The sequence below is a fragment of the Cucurbita moschata genome, unplaced genomic scaffold (genome assembly GCF_002738365.1).
Source record: "Cucurbita moschata cultivar Rifu unplaced genomic scaffold, Cmos_1.0 Cmo_Scf00054, whole genome shotgun sequence".
NCBI lineage: Eukaryota > Viridiplantae > Streptophyta > Magnoliopsida > Cucurbitales > Cucurbitaceae > Cucurbita > Cucurbita moschata.
This window is the reverse complement of record NW_019268570.1, coordinates 1,257,983-1,275,533: the sequence shown is the minus strand read 5'-3', so window position 1 is coordinate 1,275,533 and position 17,551 is coordinate 1,257,983. Positions and strand designations below refer to the sequence as shown.

Sequence of the window (17,551 nt, the reverse complement as noted above, 5' to 3'; positions counted from 1 at the left end):
TTTTTTTTTTTTTTTTTTTTTTTTTTTTTTTTTTTTTTTTTTTTTTTTTTTTTTGTTTGTTTGTTTGTTTTGGTAATGAGAAGTATATGACTTTTTTTTTTTTCATTTCCCACCCCCAACAAAAATGGTTGCAGGAAGCTGATTTATCAAGAAGTCTCTTAGAGAAAAAACAAGAAGAATTAGATCATATGGAAGAAAACCTTCGTGGGAGAGAAAGGGTAAGTTGATATGCAACCCGCACTTGTATGTATTGTACCAAAATATGTCTTGTTTGCATGGATGCAGGTATAGTCTAAAAGTGATTGAGTAGGAGAAGAAAAAGAAAAATTGTATTAGTTTTCCCTGGTAGCAGACTAGAAGTTTTACTCTTAAAGTCATAGGGTTTGTGATGACTGTTTTCTTGAAATTTTATTACTTGTAGCATGTTTCATGTTATTTCATTGTGATGCATTTGTGCTTATCATGATGGCTGAGGTTCGTTGATATGATATTGATAAATGAGGATAAGATGCGTGGGTGATGCTTATCCTGGCGTTATTTTCTCTCTTGATTCTCATATATCTTTCTTTGTTTAATAGATTGTTTCCGCCCATATTATTTCCTTTTCAAATTTTTATTCAAGGTTGATCATTGATGTTTAGTGCCATGCTATTAAAGTGTCAGCACCATACAAAAAAAGAATACTTTCGAGTATTGGAAGAAAGATATGGTAAATGAATGTCGTAGAATAATGTAATATAGTTCTTTATGTGTCTTATATTTGTCTTCTTGATGTCCTTTTCAGATGGAAACCCAGCAGCTGCTTCATGAACAAAGTGCTCTTCTACAGAAGAAGAGAGAAGAGTTTGAGTTGCAATTGGAAGAAAAAAGGCATTCTGTGGAAAATGAAGGTAGTATCACGTTAGGAGCAATCAAAAGGAAAGATATTGAAATTAATCATAAGAAAGAAAAGTTAGTGAAGCAAGAACAAGCTTTGGATAAAAAATTGCATAGAACAAAGGAGAAAGAGGGTGATCTTGAACGAAAGTTAAAGGCTTTGAAGGCAAAAGATAAGATTTTGAAAGCTGATGAGAGAAAGCACGAGGTGGAAAGGTTGCAAATGCTAGCTGATAGAGATAGCTTACAGTCTCTCATTGATGAGATTGAGAAAATCAGGACTGCAAGTACGCAGAAGGAGTGGCAATTTCACGAGGAGAGGGAGAAATTGCAGGTGATAAAAGAAGAGAGATCAGAGCATGTTCGTTTACAATGTCAATTGATGCAGGAAATTGAGAGTTACAGACTTCAGAACAAAATAGTTACGAAAGAACATGATGATCTGAAGCAGGAAAGGGTCAAGTTTGAAAGAGATTGGGAAGCCTTAGATGAGAAAAGGACTGAAATACATAATGGACTTGGAGATCTTGAGGAGTTGAGGAAGAAATTAGAGATCTTAAGGACAGAGGAGGAAAGGTTGAGAAATGAGAAAACTGAGATGCTAATTTATATGCAGAGAGAGTTGGATAATGTCAAGCAAGAAAAAGAATTATTTGCCTCAACTACAAGGCATGAGCAGCAAGCCTTGTCTCAGCAGGCCCAAAATAAGCATAACCAATTACTTCAAGATATAGAGTTGCAGAGAAAAGATCTTGAGAGTCACTTGCAGAAGAGCCAGGAGGAACTAGAGAAAAGACGGCAGGAAAGGGAGCTAGCATTTGAAGAGGAGAGAAAGAGAGAACGAAATGAAATTTTGTACTTGAAAGACATTGCTCTGAAGGAAAAGGAAGAGTTATCATCTGAGAGGCATCAATTGGAAAAGGAAAAGGAGGTTGTTACCATGAATAGGAAGGAATTGATAGCAGACCATCTTGAAATTCATCAAGATATAGACAAACTCAACGTATTAAGTAAGGAGCTGAAATGTCAGAGAGAACAGCTTATTCAAGATAGGATTTGCTTTTTGGCTTTTGTTGATAAGCTTAAGAGTTGTGAGAATTGTGGCGTCTCCATTAAGGAATTTATGGTTCCTGACCTCCAAATGCCTGCAGACATCAGAGAACCGGACCTTCTAGCAAATCTAGATGTAGAATCTTTAAAACTTTTCCAGAAAGAATTAGCTGCTTCCGAGTTCGATTCAGACTCTGGAGGCCGCATGTCTTGGCTCAGAAGATGCAGCAGAAAGATTTTAAATCTGTCTCCTATCAAGAGAATTGGACAAGTAGTTCCTCCCGTTTCCATGAAGTTGGCTGCAGATTGTACTGATTTAGAAGCTAAGGAGCCTAGCGTTAGTGCTGGCGATGTGAAAAGATTTTCATTTAGTGATAACATCAGAGTGGCTGAAGATAGACATGCGCACACATTTGATGATTTTGGCAACGTAGACAGCAAGTTTGAAGAAGCTTCAGAAGGTTCCAAACAACCTGACCTAAAGAGAGAGAAGCAGAAACGTGAGAAAGGACTCAATTCCAGGCATAGAACACACTCGATGAAAGCAACTGTTCAAGATGCAAAATTGTTTCTTGGAGAAACTGTGGGACAATCGGATCTTAATGTACTTGTACAGAAAAGTGATTCCAAATTTTCAAATAAAGAAACTACCAATGTTAGGAAACGGCCACGGGCAGAATCCTCCACAATTTCTGTTAGTGAGCAGGATGGAGATGATAGTGAACGATGTTCTGATAGCATCACAACAGGTAGGCAACGTAAAAGGCAGCAAAAGATTGCTTCGGTGCAGGCACAAGGAGAAAGCCGATATAATCTGAGGCGACCCAAAATGTTAGTTTCCCATGACTGAATTTTGCCGACTCTATTTAGTCATGTGTTGTTTGATATAAGTATATTGCATGAAAAAACTTTGCAGTTAAGGTGTGTGTTACTTACATATTCATTGTGACCTCTTTCTTGAACGACCCCACTTTTTGTCTTCTCAATTTGTGACTCTACATCCCTTAATCAATTAGGAAATTAATTTTGAGTTATTAAATTTATTTCCTGTTAATTGCATATCTTATAAGAACAAAATTCTTTTGCTGTGCATTTGCTTTTCTTATCATTGACATCTGGCAATGCTTCCTGTTAATTTCATGCTGTTAACTTGGTCCTTGATCACTACATAAATAAAGAGATGTCAACATACGAACTTGAGTAATAGTCTAGAGAGGCGGAAACTGAAGCTTCCGGGATTAACTCTGCTTGAATACTCCAAATTTAGAAATTAAGAACTCTCCCCCTACGTCCTCGCCTTCACATCTTTGCTTATTCCCAATTCAAATTCCTCACGTGTCCGACTTCAGTTGTGCCTTTTGTTTTGCTTTGTATGATTTTCCCCGTCTTGTATGCAGGTATGCATTCATGCATATCTTGCATTGTAACCCAAACCTGTTTGTGTTTACAATGGGTTTTGATTGAATAGTGAATTTGAATTGATCTTGCTCTGACTCGAATTATTTTTGGTGGGATAGGCAAGTATAATGTGACATAGGGTACTGATCCAACATTTCTCTTTTCGAATCTGATCTGCATAGCTTCACCTGAATAATGTGCTGATTCAACATCTTTTTGTAATGTAAAATTCATAGTGAAAGCTTATTTAGGACGCTTACTTCGATGTTCTGTTCTATCCTCTTGTATAAGTGCTTTCATGTGCGTTTCTTGGTCAAGTACTTGGGCGTTCAACAAGGCACTCGGGGGCATTTTGATTTCTTTTTCTTGTTCTTTTTCATCTGTACTTTTGTTTTACTCCTGTACATGATAGATTTGAGTACAATCTCTTTACCGATCGCTTCTACCTCTATATGCACCTTAATCTAGGAAGTTTTGTGCAGTGGTGGCACAGCTAGTGCAACTGAGGTTTCAGGAAACCTGACAACAGGTATGGAGAAAGAAAAGGATGCAACCATGACAGCGAAAGTGGAACCAAGTGGGGAAGCTTTTGTTACCTCTTCGTTGAGAAGTGTCGATGGTGAGAACATAAAAAAAGCAGACTATGTGCAGCTTACAACAGTCAGAACCATCTATCGATCGGAGGATAGAGTAGTTCAGGTAAAAAAATTTGTTTGCTATTTTAATTTACAAGATTTTCTTGTTCTCAGTTATTTTGAATTATTTCTGGGGTGATTATTATACAGTTTGAATCGCTGAGAAATCCTGAAGATAATGCTTCTATGGAGAAGTTGGTTGGTATGGATGATTTGTGCGATGAAGTGAATGATACGTCGGAATATGAAGATGAAGATGGAAACATGATCGATGACGCAGAAGACGAGTACGATGAAGAGCAGCCTGATGCAAAATCGATTGGAAAGAAGATCTGGACCTTCTTCACAACTTGAGAAGAGGATTTTTCATTCCCAAACTTGTCAATATTATCATTTGCGGAACTTTTAGCATTCAACTTAGAGTAGCATTTTGAGCTCTTCTTCTGTCGCTATTTTGTATTTTGATTTTAGCTCCCAATCGTTACTTGTAATCTTTAGATTTTAAGGTAATCACCGAGCAAGCCCTTTTTATGGGGGGAAAGGGAGGATTTCAACTTCCTCCGGTTCACTTTTACGCTAAATAAATTCTTAATTCATCAAATTTTACTTATCAATGGAAGGTAAATCCTTGGTTTTATTATTATTATTATTATTATCTTTTACTAATTATGTCAAATCCATTATCATTTGGGTTGAAGATATGTGATGTATTTTCCAATTTTGATTTGGCATCTCCCTTCGACCCATCTCAATTTCAATCGATAGTGACACAAATTTGAGTTCCTCGTCAACTTTTTAAGGTTGCAAGCTTACAAGCTACACGTAAATTATGCGAAGTGATTTGATGAGTCTAGATATATATAAGATGAGTTGATGAGTGAGGCTGAACATTTGTTTGGTGGGATGGAATGATGTTTGCGGGTGTATGGTCTGAGTTGGATTGGGTTGAGAGATTTTTGATGATGTTTGTGGGTGTATGGTCTGAGTTGGTTTGTTTGAGATTTTTGATGATGTTTGTGGGTGTATGGTCTGAGTTGGTTTGTTTGGTGGGATGGGATAATGTTTGTGAGTGTATGGTCTGAGTAATGTTTGTGAGTGTATGGTCTGAGTTGGATTGGGTTGAGAGATTTTTTTTACCATCCAACCCAATAGTTTAAAAAAATAAAAAATAAAATAATCAAAATAAAGATAATACAAATAAATTTTAAAAATAAAAAATAATAAAAATAATTAGTTTAAAAAAACAAACTATACATATAAAAAAAATACAAATAAATTATGAAAATAAAAAATAATAAAAATGATTAGTTAACTGCACCTATAAAAAAAAATAATAAAAATGATTAGTTAACTATACCTATAAAAAAAAATATTATAAAAAAAATATTATAAAAAAAATATGAATTCGACAGAAGTCGACCATGGGTACAGAGTACTGAGCCATAACAACCACTCTGCCAGACCCATGAATACGGTTCACTTCTCAATGTTTACACCTTTTATTTCATTTAGGTCCAACCCGAGTTTTCTTGTTCTATGAACCGAAACCGAACCGATTCCTGATTGTTTAGTTATTTATTCCCGACTGAATTGAACAGAAACGGTGGAACTACGGTTTCTGTAGAACTTGTGGGAGCATCTCAATTCTTTTGTGTTTGTTTTCAATTCATTACACACCGCCCACCGCCGCCGTTGGGGTCTCTGAACGACCGATTCCATAATATTGCAGCGGCTGCGGACACTGGGGACATGGACGATTGGAGGAAGTTTAAGAAGGCGGGGTTGTTGGACGCGGCTGCAATGGAGCGCAAGGATTGGGAGGCGCTTCTTCAGAATGCTTCAAGGCTTCAGAGCGAGGTTAGCAATTATCATCAACTCTTACTTCTTTTCTATCTTCGGATTAATTGGGGTTGAACTGTAACGTTATGGCATATGCATTTATGTGATACACTGGACTACAAGTTTTGGCCCTGCTAAAAGCTAGCTTCTATTGTTACTCAGGTTGGTTCATGTTTAGCAAATAAGAGAAGAAATCAAGCCTAGCACAAATTTAAGCCTGGTTAATGCACAATATCAAGAAAAACCATTGAATATGCCTTTCAAAACTCACAAATTCATGTTGCAACAGTCAACAAATGCCAAACTCATCCACTAATTTTAATGAATAGTATAGTGAACATCTCTCCAAACTTAATAATTCAACAAAAATCAAGCCTAGCATAAACTTAAGCCCGCTAATGCACAAGATCGAGAAAAACCATTGAATATGCCTTTCAAAACTCACAAATTCAACAAACCCAGCTCTAGTATTGTTTTTCTTTGAAGAGCTTCATTAATTTTATAGTAGACTTCTGTTTTATATTTATTAAATGTACATAAGAATATTTTCATTGAAAATTTTGAATTCTATCATAGGGAAAGACTTTCAATGCTTATTTAGGGTTAAGATAGCGATGCTTATCAAAAGTTTGAGGTGCATTTTGATGAAATTAAAAGTTCAGGGTATAAATTGTTTCTTTCCCTTAAAATTTTAAAATAGTTTTGGCAAATTTAGGCAATCATGGGGTGAAATATTGAATTCCAATGTATAGAAAAATAGGTACTCTTGTGATTTTTTTGAGCAATTATACTTATGTTGGTAGGTTTAATCAGGTTGGAACTTCATACCTAGGAAGCTGAGATACTGTTTCCATTTAGATGAAGGGAGAAAAAATGTTTTTTTTTTTTTGCCTTTTGTTTTGTCTTTTTAATGTAATAGATGTATGCATTATAATGTTGATGTGTTTAGCACAATCATCCTACAAGATGGGAATAAATGACTTCATTGTTTGTCATTCTTTTGGTATAGTTCCTGTCATCAGAACTTATATTGCTCTTACATGGATTTATCTGATTATTATTTTTGGCAGCTTTTTGATTACCAGCACAATATGGGACTTGTTTTGCTAGAGAAGGAAGCATGTGCTTCAAAGTGTGACCAACTAGAACAAAAATTAGCAGAAACAGTGGAAATCTTCAAACGTGAACGATCAGCACATTTCATTGCATTATCTGAAGTTGAAACGAGGAGGGATAATTTGAAGAAAGCTCTAGCTGCTGAGAAGCAACATGTGTCTAGTGTATGCTACTCTTGGCACATCCATTCCCCATTAACGTATTTCTTATTTGATAATGTTGCCATTTTCCTTTCTTTTTTGTTTCTTAGATACTCAATTTGTTAGGCCACCAATCGTAAATTTGTACTAGAAAAACATGTAAGTGGTGGGGGGAGTTAAATTTTGTCAGCCCTACTGGTAATTGGGTGAGGTGACGTAGGAGAAGTTGTAACAGAGAGAGTAATGGGAGGGTAGTATCTATTCTTAAGGAGTATGTATTTGTTTAGAAGAGTCTTGTAGTATGGGAGAGAGAGGATCTTATTTTGAAATTTGGACACTAAATTGTGAAGTTATGTCTATACAAATAGATCTTAGATCTTAAAGATTGATTAAATTTTCATACCTATTCTTTCTGCAGCTTAAAAAGGCTTTATGTGAAGCAAAGGAGGAACGTGCAGAAATCGAACTTACTTCTCAGAAAAAGTTGGCTGATGCAAATGCTTTGATATATGAAATTGAGGAGAAATCTTTGGAGTTGGAGAAAAAATTGTATGCTGCCGAAGCGAAGCTTGCTGAGGTAAACAGGAAGAGTTCAGAGTTGGAAATGAGGATGCATAAAGTCGAAAGCAGACCGAGCAACTATCCTTTGTCATAAGGTATTCTTCTCAATATCCTTTTCTTTGAGCAAATGACCCATCAATCTTTGATATGTATGGATTTGGGAGAAATGCTTCTGTTTGAATAATCTTCCTGATATCAAGTAGAAAAGTGGTAGGCTTTAGGCAGAAGAGACCTGACCCTTATCCAATTCGAGGGTCAATATTGGTGAAGTGACCTTGGAAGTTTTCCCTGGTAGCAGACTAGAGGTTTTACTCTTTAAGTCATAGGGTTTGTGATGACTGTTTCTTGAAATTTTATTACTTGTAGCATGTTTCATGGTATCCTGAAGTTTGTTGATATGATATTGATAAATTGATGCTTATCCTCGCCTTATTTTCTCTCTTGATTCCATCCATATTATTTCCTGTTCAAATTTTTATTTAAGGTTGATCATTGATGTTTCAGTGTCGCGCTATTAAAGTGTCAACATTGGAAGAAAGATATGGTAAATGAATCTGGTAGAATAACGTAATATAGTTCTTTATGTGTCTTATATTTGTCCTCTTGATGTTCCTTTCAGATGGAAACCCAGCTTCATGAACAAATTCTCATGAATTGGTTTCTATTCGTCAGGGGTTTGAGCTCAGGGGGAGGAAGGGAAAGTTTGAAGGTGAAGAAAGGCGAGATATGGTCTCATATATATATATATATATATCTCCTCGGGCTTGGCTCGAGATATGAAGTTGAGGAAGATGGATTTCCAGAGAAAGAATGCTGATCCTTCCGTGCTCATAAAAAGGAAACAAGAGGAACCTACTGACCTTACTCCAAAAGTTTGTTGTTACTACGACCTTTGGTTAAAAGAGAATTTCAAAAGTTTGAAAAGTGGGTATAGATTTGGGTATTTAAGAGGGAGAATTTTGGTTGGTGCGTAAAATGACCTAACGTGTGCGATGACATTAGGAGCGATTGAAATTCAAATTTTGAATGTGCATGGAACATCAAACCATATGCATCTCACTTCTCCATTTAACTTTGAATTCTGAACTTTGGATATGGAAAAATTAGTTTTTATATTTCTACCATTTTAATTTTTTTAGTTTGGAGTGAGAAATTAAACATCTGATTTTTTTTCTGACGCCAAATTTTGAAATGAGATGGTAGGAAAAATGCTTAAAAAAATATTAAAAGAAAAAATTAAAAAATTCAGTGATTTGGGTAAGGCTGGACAAACCCCAATTACTAGGTCTCTAGACTCTCTACGCGTTCCCCCCTCTGGCGATAACCCGTTTCGTGTTTTGGGCAGACATAGGCCACAACAACCCCTGCTTCGATTCTCTCCTGCTCCTGCAACCACCACACACAACGACTCCCTTCTCCGCTTTCTCTCTTCCACACCTTTCATTCTTCCTCCGGATTCCTTCTCCCTTCTCTCCCGGCAACGGCAACGACGCCAACCACCTCTTCTTCCGGATACGACGTTAGCTTCTCTTCTGCCCTTTAATTTTCTTTTCCTTTACCCAATCCTGTTATTATAGTGTTCAAAACACGAATGGCGACGTTCAGAAGGGCTGTACTCAAAGCTCATCAAGTTCTGTACCTGAAACCCTCCTCCACCGTTTTCAGAAGCAAATCGATGCCCCTTTTGCCTACCGCTTATATATTGTTGGAGAATCTACAAGGGCGATTACCAAATCACAATCAGAATCAACATGGTTGTTTCTTTAGTTTTCGTTGCTCTTCTACGACTGTAAATCCTTTGTTCACAGATATCGATCTCTCAGATGAAGAGAGCAAGAGGCGTTTGTTCAATAGGTTCAATCTCACTTCCTTTGCATCATTTAACTTTCATCCCCCCCTTGCTTTCTTTCTCTTAATTTTTGGCAATTTTGTTTCGATTGACAAGGTTTTTTGGTTGTTGGATTCAACAGGTTGCTGTACCGGAGCAAACAACGGGGGTTTTTGGAATTGGATTTGGTACTTGGAAAATGGGTAGAAGATCACATCAATTCCTTGGATGCAGATGGTATTAGAGCTCTAATTAAAGTTCTTGACCTGGTAATCTAGTCTTATGCCCATATTTTATAGTTATTTTCTATGTTTTGTGTTCTAGCCCTAGTTAGTTTTAATCCGTAGCTGGGTGGAGGCCTTAGTGCCACATGGAATGTTTCATATTTTTTCGTCATGTATTTGCCCAAATTTTGCACCACGATTTTCTATGTCACCTTCTCATCAATGAGGGCAGATTGATAGTGATGGTGCTGGTCAATCTTCATCCCATTCTTATCCCTCCCTCGTGTGGTGCCATTCCGAGCTTGAATGTAGCTCTGAGAAATGAGACAAGAAAGAAAACAATAAAGAATCCACTTTTGTTATTATGGTGTTGATTTACACCTGCATAAAAATTTCAGGCCAAGACAAGTTCAAGGTTTTTATGAGCCACATTTGGATACAATTGTTCAAACGATGAGTCACTGAATTGCAGAAAAGCACAGCATATGATGCAAACTTGAAACGAACCGGAGGAGGATGTCTTTTGGCATATCTTTACCGCTGAAAAGATGATGACATGGCACATTGGGTTTCTCGAGCCAAATTTTTGTATAATATGGGAGGGTACTAGTGAGGAATATATTGGAAATATTAGTAAGATAATAGTAAGGGGTTAAGTGGTAATTAGTTGGATGAAGGGGGGTTTGGGTTATAAATAAAGAGGACTCGAAGTTTCTGGGAGGGTAAATCATTTTGGGGAGTGTCCATTTTGGGACTTGGGAAAGAGACAGCCCTCTGAAATATTTTCATTGATATTGCAACATAGTTATAGTTATATTTCTATTTTCTGTTGTGATCTTGTGTTCAGGTACCTAATGAATTGGTATTAGAGCACGTTCATCTTGGAGTTGAAAAATATGACTAAAAAGGGATTAGAAGAGAGGGTGGAAGCTACTGGAAGGACATTGCCGAGCTTAAAGGCATGCTGCAAACAATGGCTCAAAGGACTGAGTAGTTGGCAATGGAAATACATGAGAGTTCAAGTTCGACATGGGTGTTTGTGATGATATTGTCGAGCCCCACTAAAGTAGTAAATGCTAGAGGAATGATGAATTTAAAATCTCTATAGTACCGGAGGGAAGGGAATCTATTAAGACAAGAAGTTATTGGTGGAATCGAAGATGATGGGGAATTCATGAGGCAGATGAAGAAGAAGCCTAGTGGAACACTTGAGTAAAGGAGGGGTATGAATGACTGATACCACATCCAAAGGAGAACAATCTTGAGAATAGGATGATTAAGAAAAGCTTAAAAAACTGAAAGTAACTAAATAATTAAGCATGGTTTGCTTAGAGCAATTCTATATTGAGTGATCTACTAGGACTTTTCGTATATGTAAGTGAGGACAAAACATGTTGGAAGGACTTTTGTTAGTTTGTGGGGATAGCCTTCACTCTTAAAAGTGAGGAATAAGTAACATGACCATGTCACAGAGGATCTAAGAGAATACTAGAGCCATCATGTGTCAAATCCAGATTCCAAATCTTAATCCGATTGTTGGCTGTCTCTTGGTTAGAAAGGTGATATGGACGACTTCAAGGAAGTAAATGCCATATGAAAAGTGGAGAGAAGTGACAAGGATAGAGTCTAAAGAGTTTGGCAAGTTTATGGTCTGAGAAGTAAGAAGGTAGGCGATCAAGAAGCAATGGAGGAAAGAAGAAAGGTATAGCCGATGAGAAGGTGAGGTGGGTAACAGATGAAGAAACGATGAAGTAAGGACTTGTTAGTGGTAACCGGTGGTGGAGGAAGCAGAAGGACAAAAGATTTGCAAATAATTAAAAAAAATGAACAACCTAACGACTCGACCCAACAAAAAATAGAGGGTTGGATTAGATTGTGACGTCTATTTAGATCATTCGGATCATCATTTTTGGATTGGTCCAATAATATTTCTCAACCCAACCTTACCGCGCAGACTCCTACTCATTTCTATCCCCATGGCCAGCTATTATAGGGCCTTCATGGCACTAGTCCACTAACTATTAAAATCAAGGGTAACCGCCAATGCCTAGTGACAAAGGGAATGGTGGAGGAGATAGTTTCATTAAGTGTGAAAGTTACAACAATGGGTAGTAAAATCGAGGGGAAGGGTTTGAGTTTAGTGTTCCTTACCACCAAAATAGGTGATTTCAGTTCAGTCCATCTGCGGAAACTGGGTATTGCTGATTTCAGTTCCTCATTTTTCTTTCTTTCTTTCTTTTAAATCTATTGTAAATGATCTTGAGGACTACTTTTTTGGATGCTGCTTATTTCTTTTGCAAGTTTCTGTATGTGTTCTTCTGTTGTTCAGGAAAATCCAGATCTATGGAAGTGGTTAACCGGGCAAGAGCAACCCCCTGAAGCCGTGAAGACAAATCCTGTGAGCATCCAAATTAGTGTTTCCCTTTTTATGTTTGGACTAAAAAATATGTGATCTTAGAATTAGAGCATCTATTTGTAGGTATTTACTGATGTGCAAGAGAAGGTGATGAACAATCTCAACAAACATGCCTCACCCGAGACACGAACACCGCCTGGGCAACAATGGGTAAGGGGTTGGGATGATTTCAAGAGAGGTCGGGATGGCCCCATAACAGGAAACCAGTAGCTCTATCTTCCATTAAAGAATTTTATGTTATAATTAAGTACTAAAGTTTCTCAAACTTGTTTGTTACGAACGGTGGGCTGTGAATAAGTTTCCCATCAAGTCTGTCCCCTCTAAACCCTTGGGATCTATAGTGAAATAATGGCTGTTTTTGTTTCTTTCACATACATTCACCAAATAATTCATCATTTCCAAGTGCTTGCCACCATGGCTAGCTTGCATTTCTTTATAGTTTGTACTTGATGTAATAAGCTTTGTATTAATTTTATAGTTTGCATTAGTATTACGACCTTCAATATCGGGTCATAAACCATCCGTAGTATGAGTGAGTATAAAATATTCAATGTAGAATTATTCATGTTATGGCTACTGATTTTTCAAGATTTTTAGTTAGGTTCTACAACTCAGACCCTTGTTTAATAGTTGGACAAATTATTGGACGAATGGATTATTTATTACTAACTTATTCATTTAAGGGTTAGCTTTCAATTAATTGAGGAGGTTTGTGATAGTCATTCACTTAATGCTAAGGGAATTTAATGGGATTTAAATGACCAATTAAGGAGTTGTTGGAAGAACTGGTCTAGTCCAAGTTTGGCTTCGTGTTCAAGCTTTTGTTGCGCATTTCTTCAATTTTGGTCGGCTGATTAGATTATTATTCATACCATCATCTTTTTTAATATCAATTAATATCTATTATGAAATTCTTGAAATTCATCTAATCTAAATTATCTAAAAATCTCAAAAGCGATAAAAAAATCAACTCATCGAGAAGTTCTGAAAAGAATTATGAAATGTTTTGGAAAGATTTACCTTGATGATCAATATCAATAATAAAGAAAATTCATTTTTAAACTTGTGATTCGAATCACTTTACTAAATAATTGGATCAAGGCTACTTGAAAGACTCTAACGTCCGAATATAAACAACAACTTTTCTTTTAATCTCCAAAATCTTCGCAAGAAAGCAATAACATTAATGATTATTTATAATCTTGAAAATAAACATCAAACACTTAAGATTAATTGAAAGGTTGTAACTCTCATATCCTTTTAATACTACAATGATCACGAACTATTGACTCTAAAATTGAAAAATACTTTGAAAACTCCCTAAATCCAAATATGTATGGTACAATCTTTTATCTATTATGAAATCTTTGGACATGATTAGACACCTTATTTCTTTTAATACCATATTCATAAAACATTAAGCATTACGTTTGAATCATGAAATGTGATAGTCATACATTAAAAGATTAATAAACCATTAACAGTAATTTGTTCAACCAACATTTGGTATCAGAGTTAGGATGTCAAAATAAATGTCATCACCAAACAACATTGTCGGAGGAGATGCGAGGATGATGAAGAGCAGAAAGAAGGAGCGTATAATGCTCAAGTATCTTCTACTCACGAAGAGTAACTACGCAGCATGGATACTAAAGATGTGTGTTAAGTTACAGGCACAAGGTGTGTTGGATGTCATCGAGCACAATGACGACATCAAGGAGCAAATGTATAGGATGACTCTTCCTACCATCTACCAAGCAGTAAAAAAAGACGTCCTTCTCAAGTTGGCAGAGAAGGACTCATCCAAGGCAACGTCAGAGACATTGTGAACAATGCATATGGGAGCAAAACAGGTCAAGAAAATTAAGGTACAGACCTTGAAGAACGATTTGAGGCTATCCACAAGAAGGATGGTAAGTCAGTGGATGACTTAGCTATGAAGTTAATGATGATTTTCACTGACATTTGTTTGTTAAGCGACAAGGCAGACGAGATTTTTGTCATAAAAAAGTTCCTCCGAGATTCATGTAGATCGTTACCTCCATCGAGTAGTTCTATGACCTCGAGAACATGTCAGTTGAAGAGGTCGTCTGTTGTCTTAAGGCTCATGATGAGAGACTTTGTGGCTACGATGCTAGAGGCTAGTAGAAGTATCTCTTACTTGTACATGCAAAGTTGGTCACATTGACGAAAAAAGAAAAACACAATTGATTTTTTATTTTTCAAGTAGAAAGGGATGCGACAACTACAACATGGAAAGCATGGAAAGCAGAGTTCGTGATGTGGTCATGGCCGCAGGCCACATAGACACTATGACAATATCTCACAAAACCTATGAAAATTTCAACCTCCAAAAAGACGGGATCAGTTAAAAACACAGATTTAGTTTTATTGAAGAGATGTAATTTGAAGAGGTTTAAGTCTTATTTTATCAAATGATATTAATAAACTAAATGCCAATAATTTTTTTATGAGTTTTAGAAATTGTTTACGCAATCCAATGAATATAACCTAAGGTAAGGTGGTTGTATATTAATAAGATTTGACGTAAATTTTAACAAATACTTACATGCTCTATATATATTGATGAGAATTATAGAACTACGTAGACAAATAGAATGATAGTTATCTTGAGGTAAAATAGAAAAAAAAAACTCATCTTTAATTATAACAAATATATATTTTAATTTACGTAAATAATTCTTATCAAATAAACAGTAGGTTAGTCGGCATTGTATTCGTTAAACCTAGAAGGCTTTAATGTTCACATGTTCTAATACAGGATCATTGTAAACCTTCCAAACCCATACACCTTGATAGAAACTGATTTCGTTTTGAGACAGCTTTGAAATTCTACCTACTGGGTTAAACACATTTGTTGAGACAACTACAAAGTTATTTAGGTATACCAATTTTCCCTCATGGAGAGCCATCCCTAAAGAAGTGGGAACCATACAACTTTATGATTAGTCATTTCACGAAGAGTAGATGCTACAACTGAATCCTTACTACTTTTCTCTACCTGTCTTGTCAATTCATGGAGGCAAATTCCTGTCATGTCTCCTGATATTTTAGTTGTTGACAAGGCAAGTTAACTAAATAATAGAAGAGGAAGTGCCCATGTGAATCATTTGAACGTAAAAAAGATGCATACTAACATCAAGATATTCAAGACTACATTGCAAAAATACCAAAATTATATCCACCAAGCGTATTCTTCCTAATAAAGCATTGCTGAATGAATTGATAGGCTCTAACAAGCGTGCTATTATTATGAAAAAAGATTGCCATAACCGGCTTTACCAAAAAGTTTAGCAGTTATGTTCACAAACCAATAAAGTAAGCTACAAATGGATGAACTCTGCAAATGATGTATAGCGCAGGGAAATAAGAATTTAATGAAAAAAAGGGAACTCTTGTGATTTTCACCAGACAAATCTGTCTGACAGAGAATTACTTTGTACGTGACCTCCAAATTTCCATCTAATTTTCCTCAAATGTTCTTATTTAATGAAGGGAGTAAAAAGGGTGTGAACAAATTCTAGACAGGCGGAACCACCGTATCATTAAGCAGTTGATTCCTTCAGATAAGCAATAAGGTCGGCACGATCCTGCGGTTTCTTCAGCCCTGGGAAAACCATCTTCGTTCCGGGTATATACTGTGTGATTAATAGACATCCAAATTTTTGTTAGAACATCTATTATGCAAGTAAATGTCAAGTTCAACAGAAAAACTGATCATAAATAAATCACGTCTACAAAATTCATAGGGTTGAGAGCACTCAAAATTGACAACTTCGCATTCCTCAAAACCATAGCAAGCATAAGAGTTAAGAACACTATTAAACAAAGATTCATATGCTAAAAAACTCATACCAACAATTTGAGAAGTAACTAAATATTTATATTTCAAAATAATTATTCAAAAAGATTAAGGCCTGATAATGGTATTATTTTACTTAGATATTCCTTATCTATTACAAAAGAGAAATATTATGATATATTCAACAAAGTTTAATGTATAATTTTACTTTTAACATATTAAATGGATAATATACAGCGGTGATTCAATTAAAAGCCATGAGCCAAACATGAGTTTTCCGTTGCTATAAACAACGGTGGTGTTCCTTTCCCTTTGAGCCATAAAAGCCAAAAATAACCCACAATTCATTGATGCACAAAACCTTTTCACTTTTGAAAGAATGACCTTCAATGAACAAAGAGAAAGGACTTTAGTGTCTTTAAGGGAAGGAGGTCAAGAACCAACCACATCTGAGTAGTAGTGCCATTACAAGTTTCCAGAAAAGGGAGATTACCTAGGGACTCCGACATAGAAGACCAACCTGGTGAAATACAGCTCTAAAGACACATTTTATAAATGATGTAGCAAGAGTTGATACTTCCACTCAGAAGTTACCACCAAGATTATTTCACTTTCTTTGGAAGCTTTTGAATATCTTTCATGCCAAACTGAGAGCAGAGAAGAAATTTTTGCTCCCTTCGTAATTATGTCCATGAAATAAGAGTGGCAAAAGAAGAGACCAAATTTTCCACCAACCAAAGCCATTGAAACTTATGGGTGAACAAGGATTTCCAATAAGAGAACAGGACTCGGGACGAACCCAGCCACAAAAGGAGGACAAAAAAGATCAAAGGGGGGGAACGCAACTAATGCCCAAATGTGCAGGTTCACCATTAGGTTATGTTGAGAACAGTGTGTTTTCTATTAATGGAGACTTAAGAAGCAATTGGAGAAAATCATGAAACTCAATGTGCTAAAAAAAAATATTAACATGCTAGATTGTCTGAAGCATATTCAGATATAAGAGAGAAATTTTAAAGGTGCTTTTGATTCTAGCTTAAATCAAGATTGAAACTCCAAGTGGGGGGAGGCTTTGTTTTGACTATATTAAAGTAGAAAAGGTGCAAGATTCCATGGATAACTTTTAATTGAAGCTATTTGAAATGTTTAAAAAAAGTACTTCAATAAAGCTCCAGGGAGAAGATGGTAAAAGGTGGGACATGTTGATCGAAGAGCCCAAAATATTTCATCAGTTGTTGCTCAGTTGGACAAGTATTATGAAGAACAAGGCTACCGATAGCAAGTACAGAACATGGCAATGCTTATTTAGGTGTGTGTTCACAATTACTATCACTTACTCAGCAAGTAAGATATCTGGAAAACTGAGGGAAATAAACCAACTCTAAATCAAATGCCATACGTTAAGAAGTGTTAAGAAATAGAGAGTATCTACCTTCTTGGGGTTAAGCAAGTAATCATACAATGTCTTCTCTTCCCATATCACAGCCATATTCTTGTTGGCAGCGGAGTAAGAGTATCCAGGAGTTGTACCAGATTGCCGTCCAAATAGCCCGTTCAAATTGGGACCTGCAAGATCCAAGTGACGTTGCTAGTTTTAGTGTCGACTTAAATACTAACAAAGAAGAGCCGATTTTTACCCCATGAC

General features: G+C 36.2%; 4 protein-coding genes across 6 annotated transcripts in view; 3 read left to right on the top strand and 1 right to left on the bottom strand.

The window, feature by feature from the left end:
- Positions 1-4,573, top strand: part of LOC111436467 (protein CROWDED NUCLEI 1-like) — a 9,170-nt gene extending 4,597 nt beyond the window's left edge. For all 3 annotated transcript variants that reach the window (XM_023074264.1, XM_023074265.1, XM_023074263.1), the window contains 4 exons: positions 135-218; positions 785-2,757; positions 3,807-4,023; positions 4,110-4,573. In XM_023074264.1, the coding sequence (XP_022930032.1) occupies positions 135-218; positions 785-2,757; positions 3,807-4,023; positions 4,110-4,313 (2,478 nt within the window). In that variant the 3' untranslated portion in view covers positions 4,314-4,573. The remainder of the gene's footprint in view (positions 1-134; positions 219-784; positions 2,758-3,806; positions 4,024-4,109) is intronic.
- Positions 4,574-5,523: 950 nt separating this feature from the next.
- Positions 5,524-8,354, top strand: LOC111436469 (protein CROWDED NUCLEI 2-like). The gene is made up of 4 exons (XM_023074267.1): positions 5,524-5,816; positions 6,869-7,078; positions 7,473-7,710; positions 8,288-8,354. Exons 1-3 carry the CDS (start codon positions 5,709-5,711, stop codon positions 7,707-7,709), a joined length of 555 nt encoding a protein of 184 aa, XP_022930035.1. The 5' UTR covers positions 5,524-5,708; the 3' UTR covers position 7,710; positions 8,288-8,354.
- A 520-nt stretch (positions 8,355-8,874) lies between these two features.
- On the top strand, positions 8,875-12,586 carry LOC111436468 (succinate dehydrogenase assembly factor 2, mitochondrial). Its single transcript, XM_023074266.1, has 4 exons — positions 8,875-9,469; positions 9,586-9,712; positions 11,997-12,065; positions 12,147-12,586. The coding sequence occupies exons 1-4, from the start codon at positions 9,207-9,209 to the stop codon at positions 12,291-12,293; spliced, it is 606 nt and encodes a 201-aa protein (XP_022930034.1). The 5' UTR covers positions 8,875-9,206; the 3' UTR covers positions 12,294-12,586.
- Positions 12,587-15,318: 2,732 nt separating this feature from the next.
- Positions 15,319-17,551, bottom strand: part of LOC111436470 (cytochrome c) — a 4,578-nt gene continuing 2,345 nt past the window's right edge. Inside the window, exons 2-3 of the mRNA XM_023074268.1 lie at positions 17,339-17,472; positions 15,319-15,742 (exon numbers count right to left, since the gene is read on the bottom strand). Coding sequence (XP_022930036.1) covers positions 15,650-15,742; positions 17,339-17,472 — 227 coding nt within the window. The 3' untranslated portion in view covers positions 15,319-15,649. The remainder of the gene's footprint in view (positions 15,743-17,338; positions 17,473-17,551) is intronic.

What these genes read in the sequence shown, in the direction of transcription:
- LOC111436469 (XM_023074267.1), top strand. Translation starts at nt 5,709, where the DNA reads ATGGACGATTGGAGGAAGTTTAAGAAGGCGGGGTTGTTGGACGCGGCT. An exon ending in CTTCAAGGCTTCAGAGCGAG is followed by an intron (nt 5,817 to 6,868) that starts GTTAGCAATTAT and finishes TATTTTTGGCAG; the next exon opens with CTTTTTGATTACCAGCACAA. An exon ending in AGAAGCAACATGTGTCTAGT is followed by an intron (nt 7,079 to 7,472) that starts GTATGCTACTCT and finishes TTCTTTCTGCAG; the next exon opens with CTTAAAAAGGCTTTATGTGA.
- LOC111436468 (XM_023074266.1), top strand. Translation starts at nt 9,207, where the DNA reads ATGGCGACGTTCAGAAGGGCTGTACTCAAAGCTCATCAAGTTCTGTAC. An exon ending in AAGAGGCGTTTGTTCAATAG is followed by an intron (nt 9,470 to 9,585) that starts GTTCAATCTCAC and finishes TGGATTCAACAG; the next exon opens with GTTGCTGTACCGGAGCAAAC. An exon ending in TAATTAAAGTTCTTGACCTG is followed by an intron (nt 9,713 to 11,996) that starts GTAATCTAGTCT and finishes TCTGTTGTTCAG; the next exon opens with GAAAATCCAGATCTATGGAA.